Source organism: Chelonoidis abingdonii, chromosome 4 (genome assembly GCF_003597395.2).
Source record: "Chelonoidis abingdonii isolate Lonesome George chromosome 4, CheloAbing_2.0, whole genome shotgun sequence".
Lineage (NCBI taxonomy): Eukaryota > Metazoa > Chordata > Testudines > Testudinidae > Chelonoidis > Chelonoidis abingdonii.
Window position 1 is genome coordinate 56,437,944 of NC_133772.1, and position 17,282 is coordinate 56,455,225.

Consider the following 17,282-nt stretch of genomic DNA (forward strand, 5'->3'; position numbering starts at 1 on the left):
AAAAGACGGTGACTTTTCAGCGTGGAAAAGTGACAGCTGATGGGGGTTATGCGGAGGTCCAGAAAATCCTGACTGGTGTGGAGACAGTGAATGGGGGAGTGTTCTTCACTCCTACACATGACGTAAGAACTAGGGGCCACCTGATGAAGTTAATGGGCAGCAGGTTGAACACAAACCAAAGGGAGTATTTCTTCACACAACCCACAGTCACCCTGTGGAACTCGTTCCCAGGAAATGTTGCGAACGACAGAAGAATGACTGGATTCAAAAAGAATTAGATAAATTAATGGAGAACTGGTCCAACAATGGCTATTAGCCAGGGTGGGCAGGGAGCAGCCCCATGCTCTGGTATCCCCTAAGCCTCTGACTGCCACATGCTGGGAGTAGACGACGGAGGACGGATAAATCAATAACTGCCTTGTTCTGTTCATTCCCCCTGAAGCACCTGGCATTGGCCACTGTTGGAAGACAGGAAACTGGGCTAGATGGACCCTATTCTTAGCGTAGGATCATAAACAGATTCCTGAGAGATCCCACCTGAAACAGCATCAGCCATACTCAGAGCAGTTCCCCCTTCTCACAGCAGTTGGCTCAGGCTCTCTGCAGACTCAGGCATGTGGGTGTTGCTGGTAACTCTCAGGTCCTATCTGCATCTCAAAGTACCCCCAGACAGTGCAAGGTTTCACCAGGGGGTGAACGGAGGAGGGAGAGATGGGGGGCATCCCAATGGGAGAGGGAGTCAGAGTGATATCAGGAGAGTGGTGAAGAGAAGCATGAAGCTGCTGAAGCAGGGTCTGGCATCATTCGTCCCTGAGGTGCAGTTCCCCATGGTGCTGGCTTGGCTTCCGGAGCCAACGTGCTCCCATATCCATTCGCAGTAGGCCACCGTCCGGACATAGACACCGGGACGATTGGGCTGGCCACAGCCTTCCCCCCAACTCACGATCCCCATCAGGAACCAGGTCCCATTGTGGTTACAGGCCAGCGGCCCCCCAGAATCACCCTAGAGGGGCAGAGAAATTGGGATTAGTGAGGCCCCCCCAGCCCCAAATATCCACAGCTCAGCCCCTTGGAGTTCTAGGCACATGGACCATCCCATGGCCCCACCCACTTGAGAAGTGAAAGGCGCATTGTGTTCCTCCCTCCTTTCTCTGAAGGATGCGTTGGTGGTAGAGGTGGGATCCCTAATACAGCTACAGCAGAAAGGGTGGCTCTGTCCTTCTTCTCCTGCCCTATACAGAGGACCCTGCTTGGGATGGGCTGTAAGGGCTCCACAGGGCAGTGGGACTGGAAGCGTACAGCTTCCATAAAGATGCATGGGGTATTTTCCCATCTCGGAGCCACTGGTTTAGGCTCTTTGCAGACTTGGGGGGGCCCAGGTTACACTCTAGCCACATTCTTACTCCTTTCTATCCACCTGCAGAGATTCAGCTATTACTTTAGATAAAAATAAAGCTGGGGCTCTGCCCTAATCACGGGGTTCTGCCCTAATCACAGGACTCTGAGAGCTGGGGCCTAGACATGGGACTATGAGTCCACAGGCATCTAAAAGCCAGAGCTGCTCCTGCCTGCTCGAAGGAAGCCAGATTGTGGAACTGCACAGCTGCAGCAGCCGTTCTACTCACTGCAGGCCCTACATGGCGATCGGGAGATGCACTGGGGCTCACCTGCATCCAGTTGGCCCAGAGCCCTCGCTCACCTGGCAGGAGTCCCTCTGCCCTTCAGCATAGCCAGCACAGATCATGTTGGGTTTGATGGGGTCCCTGCCAATGTTCGGGGCCGGGTTGATGTTGTAGAGGGCGTTGCAGGCTGCAGTGTCGATCAGCTTGACCTGAACCTCCTGCAGTGTCTTGGGGGGTGGAAGAGAGACTGCAGGGGGAGAGAACCAGGGTACTGGATCCATCGCCTCCTGCAACCCACCCCCATGCCTGACAATTTCCTGTCCCCATCTACCTCCCCCACCCACTCCCCTTCCCTCCAGCCCTCCTCCACTCCATCTCCTCCCCATGTCCCATTCCCTCCACCTCCCTGCATCCATTCCCCACCTCCACCCAGCTTCTAGAGCCACACAGGACCCAGTCTGTGCCACGCTGCCCTTAGAGGAGGTTTCCTCTGAGAGGATTGAACCAGGGACCATCTGTAGCTAAAACAGAAGGTTCTCAGCTGAGCCTTGTGGATCAGCTTTCTCACGGATGGCGGTGAGGGATACAGCCGATCCAGGGTAGCCAGCTGGCAGAGCGCAGCAGAGAGCTGGGCAGGGATTATTGCAAGATGCTGCAGGAATCACAGGGCTCCAGGAGCTTGGGGCTTCAGGCACAGAGTGATAGCACCTCCTCCTGGGGAATGGTCTTACCCTCAGAGTCTATTCTCCCCCAACCAGTGACCCAGCACATGTGGTTGTCAGGGAAGGAGTGGGAGGGGCCTGGCAAGCAGACAGGGAGAATTTCATTGGTGTATTGCACTGGCTCTGTCAGCTGCAGGAGGGCGATGTCAGCAGACTTCCATGTGCTGCTGTAGTTGGGATGGACAAAGATCTGGCTCACGGGGGATGAGATCCGGCACCGGGAGGGATTGGAAAGCTGGTACTCCCCCAGATTCACACGATAGGAAGAGACAAGGGCAGATCTGGGAATGGGGGAGAAAAGGCTGATCAAATGGCTTGCAAACTTGGCCAAAAATGCAGCAGGGTCTGGGGCGGGGCAGCTAGGGACCAGTCGCACAGCAACACCGCATGGGGTGGCATGTCTGGCATAGATCCAGGCAGGAAATCTGTCTGTTGCACCGGTCCCTACCCATCCCAGTTACTCACAATTGGAAGCAATGAGCTGCTGACACAACCCACTGGGCTGAGATGAGGGACCCACCACAGAAGTGCTGTCCATTGCGCTGGATGCTGACCTGCCATGGCCACCGGCCCCTTGGGGCATCCGCGCCCCCAACAATTCGGCCTGAGATCCTGGGCTGGCCGCATCCTGGAGGGGAACAGCATTGACATGGGAGGAGCAAAGAACCAGGAGTCCTGACTTTCAGCCCCTCTCTGCTCTAACCCGCTAGATCCCACTCCTCTCCAAGAGCTGAGAAAAGAACCCAGGAGTCCGGGCTCCCAGCCCCATTCTCATGGCACTAATGCAGGGCAGGTAAGGCTGACATTTTGAAGTGTCTTACCTGCCTGTTTCCAGCTCCCCTGAGCACCTAGGAAGTGAAGAAAGAGAAGGGAGAGATATTAATGTGTGTGTGTTGGGAGTGGAGGTTTATGCACAGTCATTGCTGGAACCTACGAAGGTGTGAGGAGGTAAGTTCTAGTAGCTCCACCCATAATTCCCAAGCTCCGCCCATTGCCCCAGACCAGCCCTACCATCCTCAGTGCCAGCAGAAATTCATAGCTGTGTTTCTATTTGATTTACCACCAATAGGTTCAAGAATCAACACTCTCCATTGATCTGAGTGGGGCAGCTCAGAACTGAAAGTACCAATCCAGGCTGGGGGTGGGGGGATGTCTATGAAGAGCCAAGGGCTTGGATCTCCCTGTTTTCACTAGCCCAATTCCCTCCCCCACAACCTGTATCTCGCTCCCCTCCCCCTGGGAGGGAGGGGCTGGTCCCTATATCCCCATCCCACACTCACCCTGCAGCAAGATCATCGCCAGCAGTGCTAGGGCCAGTGGGAGCAGAGAAGCCCCATGGTTCAGCCTTCCCCAGGCCTGTCTTGGCTGCATGCAGCTGCCTCAATTGCTCCAACCAAAGCCCGACTGGGAAATAAAAGTTCTGGGGCAGGTTTTTATGGGCACCTGTGTGCCCCTCCCTAGAGCTATAGAGTATAATGGGGACTGATTTCCTGGTAACCCAAGCAAGGAAATAAGTGCTACTAAATTCAACATGCTGAACAGGTTGTGGCCGCCGCTTTCATTCTGCTCTGCTTGGTGTCACCCCAGGATGGGCGTCCTGGAAAACCAAACGAAAACATGCGACGACTGAGATCACTGTGTCGAGGCCGCGGATGATTTTCACTTCCCCATGTCATTGCCAACTGAGTGTGCCAAGCAGAGAGAGCCAAAAACAGTGCCCAGGAGAGTGAGACGGTTCTCATGGAGTGAACATTATGCTGGCTTTGGGGTTATTGTTGAGCTGCAGTTATTGTGGCGTTTAGGGCAAAAGTTATCATGGGGATTAGGGATAAGGATATCATGGAGTTAGGGTTATCATGAGGTTTGGGCTAAGTGACATTATCTGCCCTGTTGCTTGGACTATGAGGTACTTTTCCTTGCATCACTCTAGATTTGGGGAATCTGTCCAGTATGTCTTGCAAATTCGAGTTGATGCTGTGAAGTCATTATTGTGACAGTGTTGTGCTGTGGAGAGCCTCCATGTGGAATATGACATTTCTTGATGGGGAAGGCTGGGTCAGCAAGACTATGGACAATGGTCACTTGTTAGACCTAAAAGGTCACCCATTCAGGCCGAAACAATTTAGAAAATGGGTTTTCTGAGGCTGGCAGGATCTCTCTCTACAACTGCTCTGCAAGGAGGGAGAAGAGGAAAATCAACCATGGGAGAACAAAGAAACCAGGTGTTGGGACAGGGACACATAACCTGGAGGAAAGACTCACAGCAGTATGAAACTATGGGGAGAAGGAGGGAAGAGATGGGAAGGAGAAGGGAGGAGAGGAGCATGCTTTCATAGCTGTGAGGGGATTGCTGTGGACTAGCCAAGGTCAGAGAAAGCTTTCTGAGTGGGAAAAACTCCATGATCTGGAAGAAAACCTATGATCTGTGCATGAAGGATATGGGGTTCTCCAGGGGCTCTGTCTAAAACTAAAGAACTATCCCTAACAGTGAGGAACCTGAGCCAGGGAGAGGCACGTTGGTGTTCTGCCTATTTTGTCTAGAGCTGTGTATTTACTGTGCTAGTCAGCAGAGCTGAATGATGTCTTTTTGAGGAATAGTTTAATTACGGAAATATGCAGTTTGGAGTCTACCAAAACTATTCACAATTTGCCAAATAGTTTCAACAACAAAAAATTCTAAAAAGTGGAATTGTTTTTTTTTGATATAGTCCAAAAAACACATCTGAGTGTATAACTTTGAAGAAAGATTTATTTCGAAAATTATCTAGATTTTTTTTAAATGTTAATATAAAAGGGATTGAGAAAGAGAGAAAGAATTGAAAATAAAATCAAATGAAAATTATACAATGACAGACCTGGTTTAAGTGATGGGTATTCTAAGCTTCTTTTATTCAGGCCAAATGGAAGAAGCAAATAAGCTTCTTTGTGATGTGAGAGAGCTGGACACAGTAGAAGCCACCACCCAAGCTGAAGCCTCAGTGAAGCTGTGGAGGCTGAGGGACAGGTTGCAAAGGCAGGGGCAAACTGTGTATGAGAAGCAAGAGTCAGTTGACAGTGAGAGAAGCCATGGACAGCATGAAGACAAAGAGACAGAGCTTCTTCCAGCACAGGACTGGCTGGATTTGTAGCCTTAAGAATTTCTGGGCAACAGAACTGCCTGCTGTGGTTTGTCCCTACTGAGTTCAGGGAAGCAGGGCTTTGTGTGTGTGTCCTTTGTAAACAAACAGGATTGCCCCAAAGAATAGACCTGACTCATAGTATCAGCCTCTTCTTCTTACACAAAGAATCTGGCAAAGCCCCAAATGTTACTGAAAGATTTTGGGTCAGTTGGATCACATTTTCTATGTAACTTCTCTACAGGAAATTGTCAATACCGAGAAGGTAGCAGCTCGTCACCTCCAAAAGCCACCTGCTGCTGTTTAATTTGCCTTGGTGTGAACAATGGTAAATAACTATGCTATTTTTGCTTTTAACTGCTGTAAGGGTGTGCCCGTGAGTTGCTAAATGAACCCAGGCCTGCTGGCACCGTCCCAATATGACTCTGCATTCTGCCTGAGAGAATCAGCTCTGTGATATCAACAGCGTACAAAGCACCCCTCCCAGAAATGATGACAGATTGAATGTGGTGTTTAAAAGCTACCGTATTACAGCCAGAGAGACAAACACCCAAACGGAGCGGCATCGATCAGTTGAATGTAAGGGACTTTGCAGGCTCAGCAAAAAACTTTCCTTTGTCTACTTAGAGTCCTCTGTCTTCCAAGTGCTCCATCGGGGTCTACGCAGGGGCCCTGGTCTCAGTTAGGGTCTATGAATTGCCTCTCACAAAAGCAGGCCCTGAACTCTTGGCCAGAGTCTGTCCAGCACCAGGCACAATGCTACCCTTTCCTGAAATAAGTTGGTTTTACTCTTTCATTTCTACTTTGATTAGTAAAACACCTTATTATAAGGAATCTCCCACTGCCACTTTGAACAGAAACAATTATCCTCACGTCACCACACTGTAACACCCATTTTTCCATGAAAAAAAAATACTTTTTCTTAAAAAAAAAAAAAAAAAAGGCAACAACTTCTACAGCCCCACAACCCTACTCTGCCTCCCACCAACCTTAGTTACAACCAGCAGGGGTGACCCCAACACCAGCCCCCCAGTCCTCCATTTCTCCCCATTCTGTGCCCTGGAGTGTCCAACCCTCTCCTGGACAGCTCAGAGAAATTGTAAGGTACATTTGTTCTTTTAAAGACACAAGAGCACATCACAGCTTATTAACTTAATTAGGGATAGACACACCTTTCCACACAGGAGCTGGCTTTCTCATTTCTCCCATTGTGCTCAACCCCGGCTCTGTCCCAGACCCCGCACCCGCTCAATCCCTTCCCCCAAGGCCTCATCCCCACCCCACCCCTTCCCTCCCCTCTCAGCCCCTTCCCCTGAGTGCATCCCACTCCCACTCCTCCCACTCCCCCCAGCGCCTCCTGCATGCCGACGGACAGCTGATCCACGGCATGCGGGAAGTGCTGGGAGGGAGGGAGAGGAGCTGATTGGTGAGGCCGCTGGCCGGTGGGAGGTGCTGTAGGAGTGCGGGAGTTGATCGGTGGGGCTGCCGGTGGCTGATCTCCCTCTGGCAGGGGAAACAACTAAATTGAGTGCCTATCTAGGGGAACGGCTGGCACCCCAGCGTCAATGGGTCAACACCCCCCAGCCAGGGAGGGGGCAGGGAAAGGGGTCCTTCTTTATTTTGTGTTTGCGATTGTGTTTCTATTGTTGAGTGGAGGACACTGCTTGGGCCTGCCCCAGGCCTAGCCAGAGACCGTTGATCAATAGCCACCGAGGGGACGGACAAGCCCTGTCCAGAGTGCGGTTGATTTACTGCCGGTCCCGACCCCGCCAGTGGGACAAGTGCTGAACCCAGCCAGACGGAGGAGGGGCCCTGCCACAGTGTGTAGTGACGGAGGCCAAACATGGCGTCTCTCCTGGCTTATATTTCCCAAAGTTCAACGAGCTTGTTTCAAGAGGCAGGACGGCCTCATGCTGTTCTTCCTGCCTGGGACTTCCTGTCCCCCTGTGCGTAAAAGGGGCTTCCATTATTTTCATCCCACCAGGCTTAATTTGCCTAAGAGACAGGTAAATTGCTTCTCTTCTTCCCCCTGCTTGGGCAGGAACTGCTCCTTCCACATACTTTCAAACATATTATCAATGAGTGTCAGCGTGACCATATTTCCCTATGCTGAATATGGGATCCCTGGGAAAATTTCTCATCTTCAAGCAAATTCAACAGCAATCAAATCAGAACTATGCAGCACAAACATTCAGATTAACATCAAGTTGACCAAGCTCCTCTTACATAGAAATGTGGTTTGAGCATTGGCTTGCTAAACTGAGGGTTGTGAGTTCAATCCTTGAGGGGGCCATTTAGGGGTCTGGGGCAAAAATCTGTCTAGAGATTGGTTCTGCTTTAAGCAGGGGGTTGAACTAGGTCCCTTCCAACCCTGATATTCTATGAAATACTGCATAGTTAGATTCTTTTTTATTTACTTTCTGGTCTTTAAGGCTTTAGGGTTCACACAGGGAGGGGGTGACACACACACCCCTACTCCCACACACACGCAAGAGGAGGGGTGACACACACACCCCTACTCCCACACACACGGGGAGGGGCAACACACACCCACTAACTACACTTCCTCAATAGGGGGGGTTGACTGACTGATCCAACCCTCCCTTCCCAGTGCTCTCTGCCCTCCATGCCTGGCTGGGCCCCCGGGATGGACCTGCCTCTACTGGTACCTGGCGCCGCAAGGGAGTGCAGGGAGGGCCGCCTGCAGCAAGTAAGGGTTGGGGGCGGCAAGCAGGGGAACTCCCCGCCCCAGCTCACACCTGCCCCGCCTCCTCCCCGAGCATGCCATGGCTGCTTCACTTCTCCCACCTCCCAGGCTTGCAGTGCCAATCAGCTTAGGCATCGCAAGCCTGGGAGGCGGGAGAAGTGAAGCAGCCACAGAGTGCTTGGGGTGCTCATGGTTGCACTCATGCGAGGAGCAGGGGTGAGCTGGGGTGGGCGGGGTGCCTCAGGTAGATGGTGGGGGTTGGGGAGCTGCCGCAAGGGGTGCTCAGGGCAGAAGGGGGGAGTTGGCTGGGGGGGGGCGCCTTAGGGCAGGGGCATGTGGGGGTGCAAGGTGGAAGTTTTGCCTAGGGAGCGAAACATCTTGCACCGGCCCTGGGTCACAGGGTCAGCCACAGAAGCACAGTGAGGAGAAGGACCTCAGGGATGCTTGCAGAGGATCCGGCACTGTTCGTAGTGACAGCAATAGAGGGACTGGCACTGTTCAGAGTGAAGTTCACCACCATGAAACTCACACCAGGCACATTCTCCTGGATCCAATTGTTGTGGACATTCAGGCGGTTGTAGACCCCAGGGTAACCAGCAGCAACACTGTTCACTGTTGTTTTCAGTAACCAGCTCACAATCCCAGCAAGGTACCAGGTCCCATCCTCATCACACACCAGGGGTCCCCCAGAGTCACCCTAGAGACAGGGAAAGAAATAGGTTTGGAAGGAAGAGGACCAGTCTCCATCATCCACAAGGGCCATGTTGGATTCTCCATCTCGTGATGGCTTCACATCCCCACTGGCTCCCTTTCTGGGAGATGCTTTATCCCGACACATGTCTTGGGTCTCAGTAAAGGAGTAATCCAGTGAGATTGTAGACTGGGTTATACAGGTCAGAATGGATGATTTAATGGACCCTGCTGACTTTGTACTCTCTGGGCTCGATACTCTTGTCTAGACACTGGGGAATGAACTCAGGGCTCAGCCCTTCCATCTGGGCCCCTGTTTGATGGGTCCCCCCAACACACACCACCAAGTCAACAGGGAGAATGTGTTAGGAACTATGGGGTTTTCAATATCAACCAGGGTCAGTGCCACACCCAGCACAAACCGGCCCCAATCTCAGTCAGAGAATCTCACCGGGTCCGTCCCCTTATAGCCTTCTATGTGCCCGGCACACTTCATGTCCTCTTTGATGGGGTTGTCACCTGCAGACTTTTGTAATGCTTCCCGGAAGTGATCGTTGCAAATTGTGGTGTCTATGGTGAGCACCTCCAGCTCCTGCAGTGTCTCCGCTAGGGAAGAACTCGCTGAAATGAAAGGCCCAAGGGCTGGGAAACTCACGTGGCGTGAGGAGAAGTCACATAAAAAGCTGTCACATTAAGGATCTATAAGAAGTTTCCAACTCTGAGGGGCAAGATGGGGAGAACTACCAGGTCTAATGGGTTAGAGCAGGTGGGGCTGGAAGTCAGATCTCCTGATTTCCATGCCTGGCTCTGGAAGGGGGGCAGGGTCATGTGTGGGTGTGGGCTGGGGCGGGGGGGTAGGGCAGTCAGCCAGTTTAACTCACGCTAAAGGCAACAACCCAGATTTTAAAGATATTTTAGGTGTTGCTCTGCTCAGCTTTGCAGCCCCACTTGGGGCCAGATTGTCAAAGGGATTCGGGCACCAATAGGCGCATGAAGGCGCCCAGTGGGATTCTAGAAAGCTCATAGGCATCTGCAAAAGCTGGCACTTTCAAAACTAAGTCTAATGGAGAGTCAATGGGAGTTAGGCACCAAACCTGCACAGCGACGTTTGAGTAACCCAATTTGGAGCCTATCTGAATCTTTACTTGCCTAAACCCCTTTAACACTCAAGCCTGTGGAGCACGTGAAAATTTTGAGCCTTGTCTACACACAATTTGCCCTGCTTTGGTTCAATGGATTTAAATCTCTGAGCAGATGCTGCTCAGTTCCAGGCCAGGTTATCACATGGCTGTGAAGACATAATTAGGTGTGTGATCTGATACTGCTGGGTGCCAGCTGGTGGCCACCTCTGTCACTGCTTCCTGTTGGTCTGGAGTCAGCATTGGTAAATATACAGGTGCCAACTACACCCACAGATGTGCTTTGAAACCCACATTAGGGCACACACTCGTGAACATCCATTCACTCACACACACACACACACACACACACAAAATGAAATAGACAGCTCCAAGAGTGGCTAGTTTTTGTTTAGCTTAACCCTGCCCTGAAATGGTGAAGATAACATGGCTTTTGGGCAAAATCAGAGCATTCACACAGCTTGAGGTACTGGAGTAACTAGGGGTCGTCCCTGGTGTATAACTACAGAGCTGTAGTTATCTCACTGTCTTACCATATAAAGCTGCCGGCACAACTGCATATTTGTATAACTAGGCTTGGCAGAATCCAGTTATTATAACTGAATGGATATTATTGATGTTTCTTTTTAAGGGTTATTTTTATTTTCATCCATTTAAATTTTCACAAAATTATAGATTTAAGGTTTTTTTTTTTTTTCCTATTTTGTTGATTTCAATTTTCACAGCTGTGGAAGAACATGGGGTCGGGCTAGGCAATAATAATTTAATGACCGCAGAGGCTGAGATTCAAAGAATCAAAGTTGTATGAAAATTAAAATGCAAATTGTCAGTATCCTATGTCAAAAAAAGCCAAGTAAATATCCTTAAATTAAACTCTAATAAGTTCTCAAACAACGTGTCTCTTCCTTTGCCTGCCTGTAAATTTCAGTGATTACCAATGGAAATATTTTTTCATCAGTGTAGGATGAAACCAACACTGACTGACAAAAATCAAACCCTTCCAGGTCCATGTAGAATGGTGCCTGCATAACTGCAGATGTATAACCGTTTACCTGTATAACCATATAATTATCACTGTATAACAATATAACAATACTACTCTACCTGTATAAACACAAAACTGTGGTTGTACAACCATACCTGTATAACTATGTAACTGGGGACCTGTACAACTGTGGCTGTTTAAACATAAGAACATAAGAACGGCCATTCTGGCTCCACTTATACAAGTATCCTGTCTTCTGACAGTGGCTGGTGCCATTCAGAGGGAATGAACAGAACAGGGCCATTTTAAGTGATCCATCCCCAGCTTCAGGCAGTGAGAGGCTTAGGTACCCACAGCATGGGGTTGCATCCCTGCCCATCCTGGCTAATAGCCATGGATGGACCTATCCTCCCTGAACTTATCTAGTTCTTGTTTGAACCTTTGGCCTTCACAACATCCCCTGGCAAGGAGTTCCACAGGTTGAGTGTGTGTTGTGTGAAGAAATACTCCCTTTGGTTTGTTTTTTCAAACCTGCTGCCTATTCATTTCATTGGGTGACCGCTGGCTCTTGTGTTATCTGAAGGGGTAAATAACACTTCCTCATTTGGTTTCTCCCATTCATGATTGTAAAGAACTCTATCAACTCCCGACCTTATAACTCTGTAACCGCACAACTGTGCCTGTATAACCATGGAACCATGTAACTGTGTAATGCTCAGTCCATCTGTGTACCGATGAGGTTACAATCACCCTGCCCGTAACCTTCACCCAGTGCTGGGTCTTTCCCCTGTCCTTTCCCTCTCTAAGAGCTACAAATGTGCCTCACCTTCGGGGTGAATGTTCCCCCAGCCAGTCACCCAGCAGGCATCTCCAGCAGGCACATGGATGGAGGCATCGAGCAGGCACACGGGGCTGATGGAGGCTGTGAATGCAATTGGCTTCTCCAGCTCCACCAGAACGATGTCGGCAAGGAAAGTGCTACTGTTGTAATAGCGATGGAGGACGACCTGCTTCACCGATGAGAACATCTGGGTTGGGGTCTCACTGACAATCCTGTTTTCACCCACCTGCACCTGATATGATAAATTGGCTGCAGACTTGGATACAAGAAAATCTGATTAGGGAAAAGCTGCCCAGCAATGCCTCACAAGGACAGCTTGCCTGGCGCTGAGGTACAGCCGGCTCTGGGGTGGAGCGGCTGGGAAACAGCCACACAGTGATGCTGCACAATAGGAAGCCAGTGGAAAGAGAGCGAGAGTCTTTCCAGAACAGCCGCAGTCACTGTTTCTGCCCTGCCTGAGATGCTCACGGATCGAAGCAATGAGCTGCTGACACCATCCAGCTCTTGGAGATGAGCGAACCACCGCAGATGTGAGAGTCGTATCTCTGTACGCTGACCTGCCAGGGCCAGGCCCCGGCCTTGGCATCTTGACCATTCAAGGTTCGTCCTGAGACAACAGTTTGCCACAGGCTGGGAAGAAAAGAGGGAAATGCATTATTCCCGGGCAAGGAGCTAAAATGGGGAGAGTATAAATAATTATGAGCATTCCCTGATGATAAGAGAGCAACTGTTCCCCTGCCAAAACCTGGGAAAGAACCCAGGAATCCTGGCTCCCAACGCACCTGCTGTAACCCATCCACCCCCACTCCCTTCCAAGAGCTGGGGCTAGAACCTGAGAGTCCTGGCTTGTAGCCACACGTGGGTTGCACATCAGGGCAGCTAATGCCACTATTTTGCTTTGGGCACTTTACCTGCCTGATTCTAACTCCCATGAGCACTCTGACACTTTCTGTGGTAACTCTCTACTCCCAGCAGGAGGGAGGCAAGTCTGTGCCCACCAGGGGAAACCCTCCCAGCCACCAGCTGCTGGCATCCCAGGTGCTCCATGAGCCCTGCTCTATCCCTCTGCAGGCAGCACTTTACACACCCGACTCCATTACACTCCAGTGCCCAGTCCCCTGTCTTCTGCGCACCCACAATGCACAGCATTCCGCTGCCTCCATGGAAACAGAACTCCCCAGCACCCTGCTCTCCCCTCAGTTCAACCCTCTCCTTAGCTCCTGACACCTAGACACATCTATACTAAAACCAAGCTGAAGTTTATTTAGCAGAGGTTGAGGGAGAGATTCAAACTAAAGGCAAGGAACAATACGTGGAAATGTAAGGTCACAGGTAGAAGAAAAATATAAAACACAGTCTAGTGCCTGTACCTGTTAGCAAGGTGCTGTCCTGTCTGATAGGGTGTTTCTCACCCAATGGTTAGTTCTTCCAGCCCTTGTCCAGCCCATAAAGCTGAGATACAACTCACACCCAGTTCCACTGTAATGGACCAAGCTTCTGCTCTGATCCAGTCACAAGGTCCCTGTAACGTTCTGTATCTTGAGGGAATACCCTGCACCCCCATGTTCATCCTTATAATATCATTGTGTGGTATCCAATGCCAAGTCTGTCATGTCAGACTTCAGCATTGTTGTTATAGTGATGCTATAGTGATGTTATAGGCTGTAATTTCATGTATATAGTTATGGAGCTGAAAACGTGTCCTCATGGCTTAAAACAGGCCCAGGCAAAACTCTCCAGGAACAGGGGGGCAGTTCACACCTCATCAGGGCATGGATGGGACAAACCCAGCCCAGCCTCACAGGAACAAAGGACACTGCCCTAGACAGCAACAAAGGATCAGTTGGACTCTCAAGTGAGTCACTTCCCTTCCTTTGATCAGTTTGGAACTGCGACGAGGTAATGCTCACCTGACTCTGAAGGGGAGTGCAAAGCCAAGAGAGAAGAAAGGACACAATAAAAGAGAGAGACATTTGCCGTGCTTTTCCTCTCTCTTCCACCTCCATCTACAGACACCACCACCAAGCAACTGAAGTGCTGACCAAAGGGTAGAACCTGACTGAAGGGCAACCAGCATCTAAGTGGTGAGAAGCATCTAAGTTTCTAAGCGCACTGAAAGTGTTAAGATCATCTTAGAAAGTGTTTTTGATTTTATTTCATTTGACCAAATCTGACTTCTTGTGCTTTGACTTATAATCATGTAAAATCTATATTTGTAGTTAATAAATTTGTTTGTTCTACCTGAAGCAGTGCATTTGGTTCGAAGCATGTCAGAGACTCCTCTTGGGATAACAAGCCAGGTACATATATATTTCTTTGTTAAAATGACAAACTCATACAAGCTTGCAGCAGCCAGTGGACATAACTAGACAGAGGTTCCTAGGGTTGTGTCTGGGACCAGAGATATTGGCTAGTGTCATTAGGTTACACAATCCAAGGGGCAGCTGACATGCTAGAGGCTGTGCGTGAACGGCCCAGGAGTGGGGGCTCTCACAGCAGAGCAGGGTAATGCTGGCTCCCAGGGTTAAGGATAGGAGTGAACTAGCAGATCACCAGTCCACATAACACCAGGGGAACATCACAGTCCCCGTCTTCCAAGGTTCTCCAGTGAATCAATTGTCTTTTTAAATCTCCAACCCACACCTCATCCAACCAGTGACAAGAGGCAATCTCCATGGCTGCTCAGTTTTCAGACTCCCCCTCAGATTTGGAGCACAACATCCTATGTAAACCTAATTCCATGCACAAACGTCTTGCAATAACCCTGGCAATCAGCTCAAACTTAGCTTTTAACAGAGATCCCACGAGCCCCTTTCATTGTCACTGGTTGGACTCAGATATAATGTCCCTGCCAGTACATGGCTGGATGAGTTTGGGTATAGATATGTTCCAAGCGCTTAGGAAGTGAAGAAAGAGCAGGCAGGGCTGGGATTATTATGGGGTTGAGGCTCCCATGGAGGTTAGATTAAGGTTCTCATGGCAGTAAAGATACAGTTATCATGCATTTAAGGTTATTGTGGGATTAAGACTAAGGGTATCATAGTGTTAGGGTTATGATAGGTTATAATGGGTATAGGGTTATCATCAGGGTTATGATGAGGTATTATCAGGGGGACTAGAAGACAGAGAGAGAGAACTCTGCATCCCATAGAAATCACAGACTAATTCTGGGAGGTGGAATGCAACCAGAACACCTGGGTTCACTTGCAATTCATGAGCACAGTCCCAGGGCATTTAAAGGTAGAAGTGTTATTTACATAAGAAAATTGAATGAACACAAGCTGTCCTGGTAAAACTTTAACTCACTCTGTTTCTGCCACTCTGTGTGGAAAAGCAAGCAAACAAGAAAGCCCATATTTCAACCCTAACTCTCCATTATAAACTTTCTCATAACCGCAACGATAACCTTCACCCAATGATACCCTTAACCCTAACCCAATGATAACCTTAACCCCAAAATAACCTTAACACTTACCGGGAACCCTGATGATACCAACTTATCAACCCTGTTCTAACTATGTCTTTCTCCCACCCCATGACTGGGATAGGACCCAGTAGCCTTGGCTCCCAGCCTCATTCTAATTCCACATGCCCATGGCAGGCAAGGATGGCATTTTCCTGTGAGTGTCTTATCTGCCTGATTTTGACTCCCCTGGGGAGCAAAGAAGTCACAGATATTAATGTGTGAAGGGCGTGGGGAGTGATACACAGTCATTGCTGTACATTATACACAGTCTGCACAGTGTCTCTGAGAGAATGGGTGACAGTCGCTTCACCTACAGTTCTCAGGCTCCACTCACTCTCCTGAAACAGCCCTGCTATCCACAGCAAGAGTTAAATATCTTAGAAGTACTGCTTTTCAACTCATCTTCTGTAGGTTCCAGAGTCAACAACAACAAGTGGCCCGAAGAGGGTAGCTCAGGAGTGAATGCAGAAATAGGGGCTAGATGGGGACGGGGGGAGTTCTATTAATGGCAAAGGGATTGGATCCACCTCTTCTCCACTAGCCCAATTCCCTCCCCAACAAGCCAGTTTTTCTCTCCCCTTCCCATGGGAGGTAGGGCCCCTTCTCCCATCTCAACTCCACCCCACACTCACACTGAGCCAGGCTAGTTGCCAGCAGCGCTATGGCCAGTGGGGAGCAGAGATGTCCCATGATCCAGCCTCACCTGATCCTGTCTTAGCTAAAACTAACTGCCTCCATCTCTCCAACCAAAGCCCCTCTGAGGAATGAACACGCCTGGGCAGGGTTTTATAGACACAGCTCCTGCCTCCGCCCTCCCAGAGCTAGGGAGAACAGATATAACTGATCCCACAATGAGCTGCTCAAGGAAACAAATGCTTCGAAATTCAGCACACGAGCAAGGCATGACAGTTCTTGTTCTGGTTTGCCTGTAAGTGACCCACAAGTGGCAGACTGAAAAACCAAACAAAAACTCGCAATGGCCAAGGTTAACATGAGGAGGTGCATAGTGATTTTCTCTTCTCTGTTTCATTAGCAAATGAATGTGCCAAGAACAGCTGGCTAAGGACATGACCCCCAGCAAAGCAAAGGTTGCAATGGGGGTACAGTTATCAGGGGGGTTCATAGATTCTAAGGTGAGAAGGCACCACTGAGATCAGTCTGACCCCTTATATAACACAGGCCAGAGAATGGCCCTCAAATAACAGCTAGAGCAGAACTTTTAGAAAAACTACCAGTCTTGATTTAAAATTGTCAGTGAGGAAGAACCTACCATGGCCCTTAGTAAATTCTTTCAGTGGTTAATTACTCTCACCATTAAAAATTTTACACCTTATCTCCAGCCATTGGATCATGGTAGACCTTCGTGTGCTAGACTGAAGAGGCCTTTATTAAATATTTGCTCCTGTGATGGGGAGTTCACTTTGCACAGGGCCTGGCAAAGTTCAGACGGCTGAGTGGGCCAATTAAACTGTAACCAAGCCTTAGTGGGTCACAACTGAGAATGCCAAATTGAGGATGAAATAGGGCAAACACAACCCAGAACTGGTGGTCATTCTAAGACAGACCAACCCATGCACAAAAGCAAACTGCTGTTTCACCAGGCTTGCTAACAAGAAAACATAAAGGCATTTCAGTTCTTATATCACCACCAAAACCACTGGATTCAGAGATCAGCGGTTCTTTACAATCAATCTAATCAAATAATAGGTTCTTCTGATCCCAAAGGAACAGCCCCACACCCAGGTCAATATATAACTTAGATCTTACCCAAAAATCACACTGGTGCCAATTCTTTAGTATCTAAAAACCAGAGGTTTATTGAAAGAAAGAAAGAAAGAAAGAAAGAAAGAAAGAAAGAAAGAAAGAAAGAAAGAACTGGTTGAAGGAATCAATCATATACAGCAATGGCAAAGTTCTTGATTCAGGCTTGTAGTAGTGATGGAATAAATTGCTGGACTAAGTTAAGTCTCTGGAGTGCATCCACAGCTTGGATG

At 49.4% G+C, this 17,282-nt stretch overlaps 1 protein-coding gene and 1 pseudogene across 1 annotated transcript; both read right to left on the minus strand.

Annotated features, from left to right (window-relative positions):
- Positions 1 to 486: 486 nt before the first annotated feature.
- Positions 487 to 3,640, minus strand: LOC116818822 (serine protease 27-like). The gene is made up of 5 exons (XM_075065846.1): positions 3,625 to 3,640; positions 2,810 to 2,972; positions 2,354 to 2,625; positions 1,700 to 1,869; positions 487 to 1,003 (listed from the first exon to the last, which is right to left on the minus strand). Exons 1-5 carry the CDS (start codon positions 3,638 to 3,640, stop codon positions 740 to 742), a joined length of 885 nt encoding a protein of 294 aa, XP_074921947.1. The 3' UTR covers positions 487 to 739.
- A 4,870-nt stretch (positions 3,641 to 8,510) lies between these two features.
- On the minus strand, positions 8,511 to 16,085 carry LOC116818823 (serine protease 27-like; annotated as a pseudogene).
- Between the last annotated feature and the right edge of the window lie 1,197 nt (positions 16,086 to 17,282).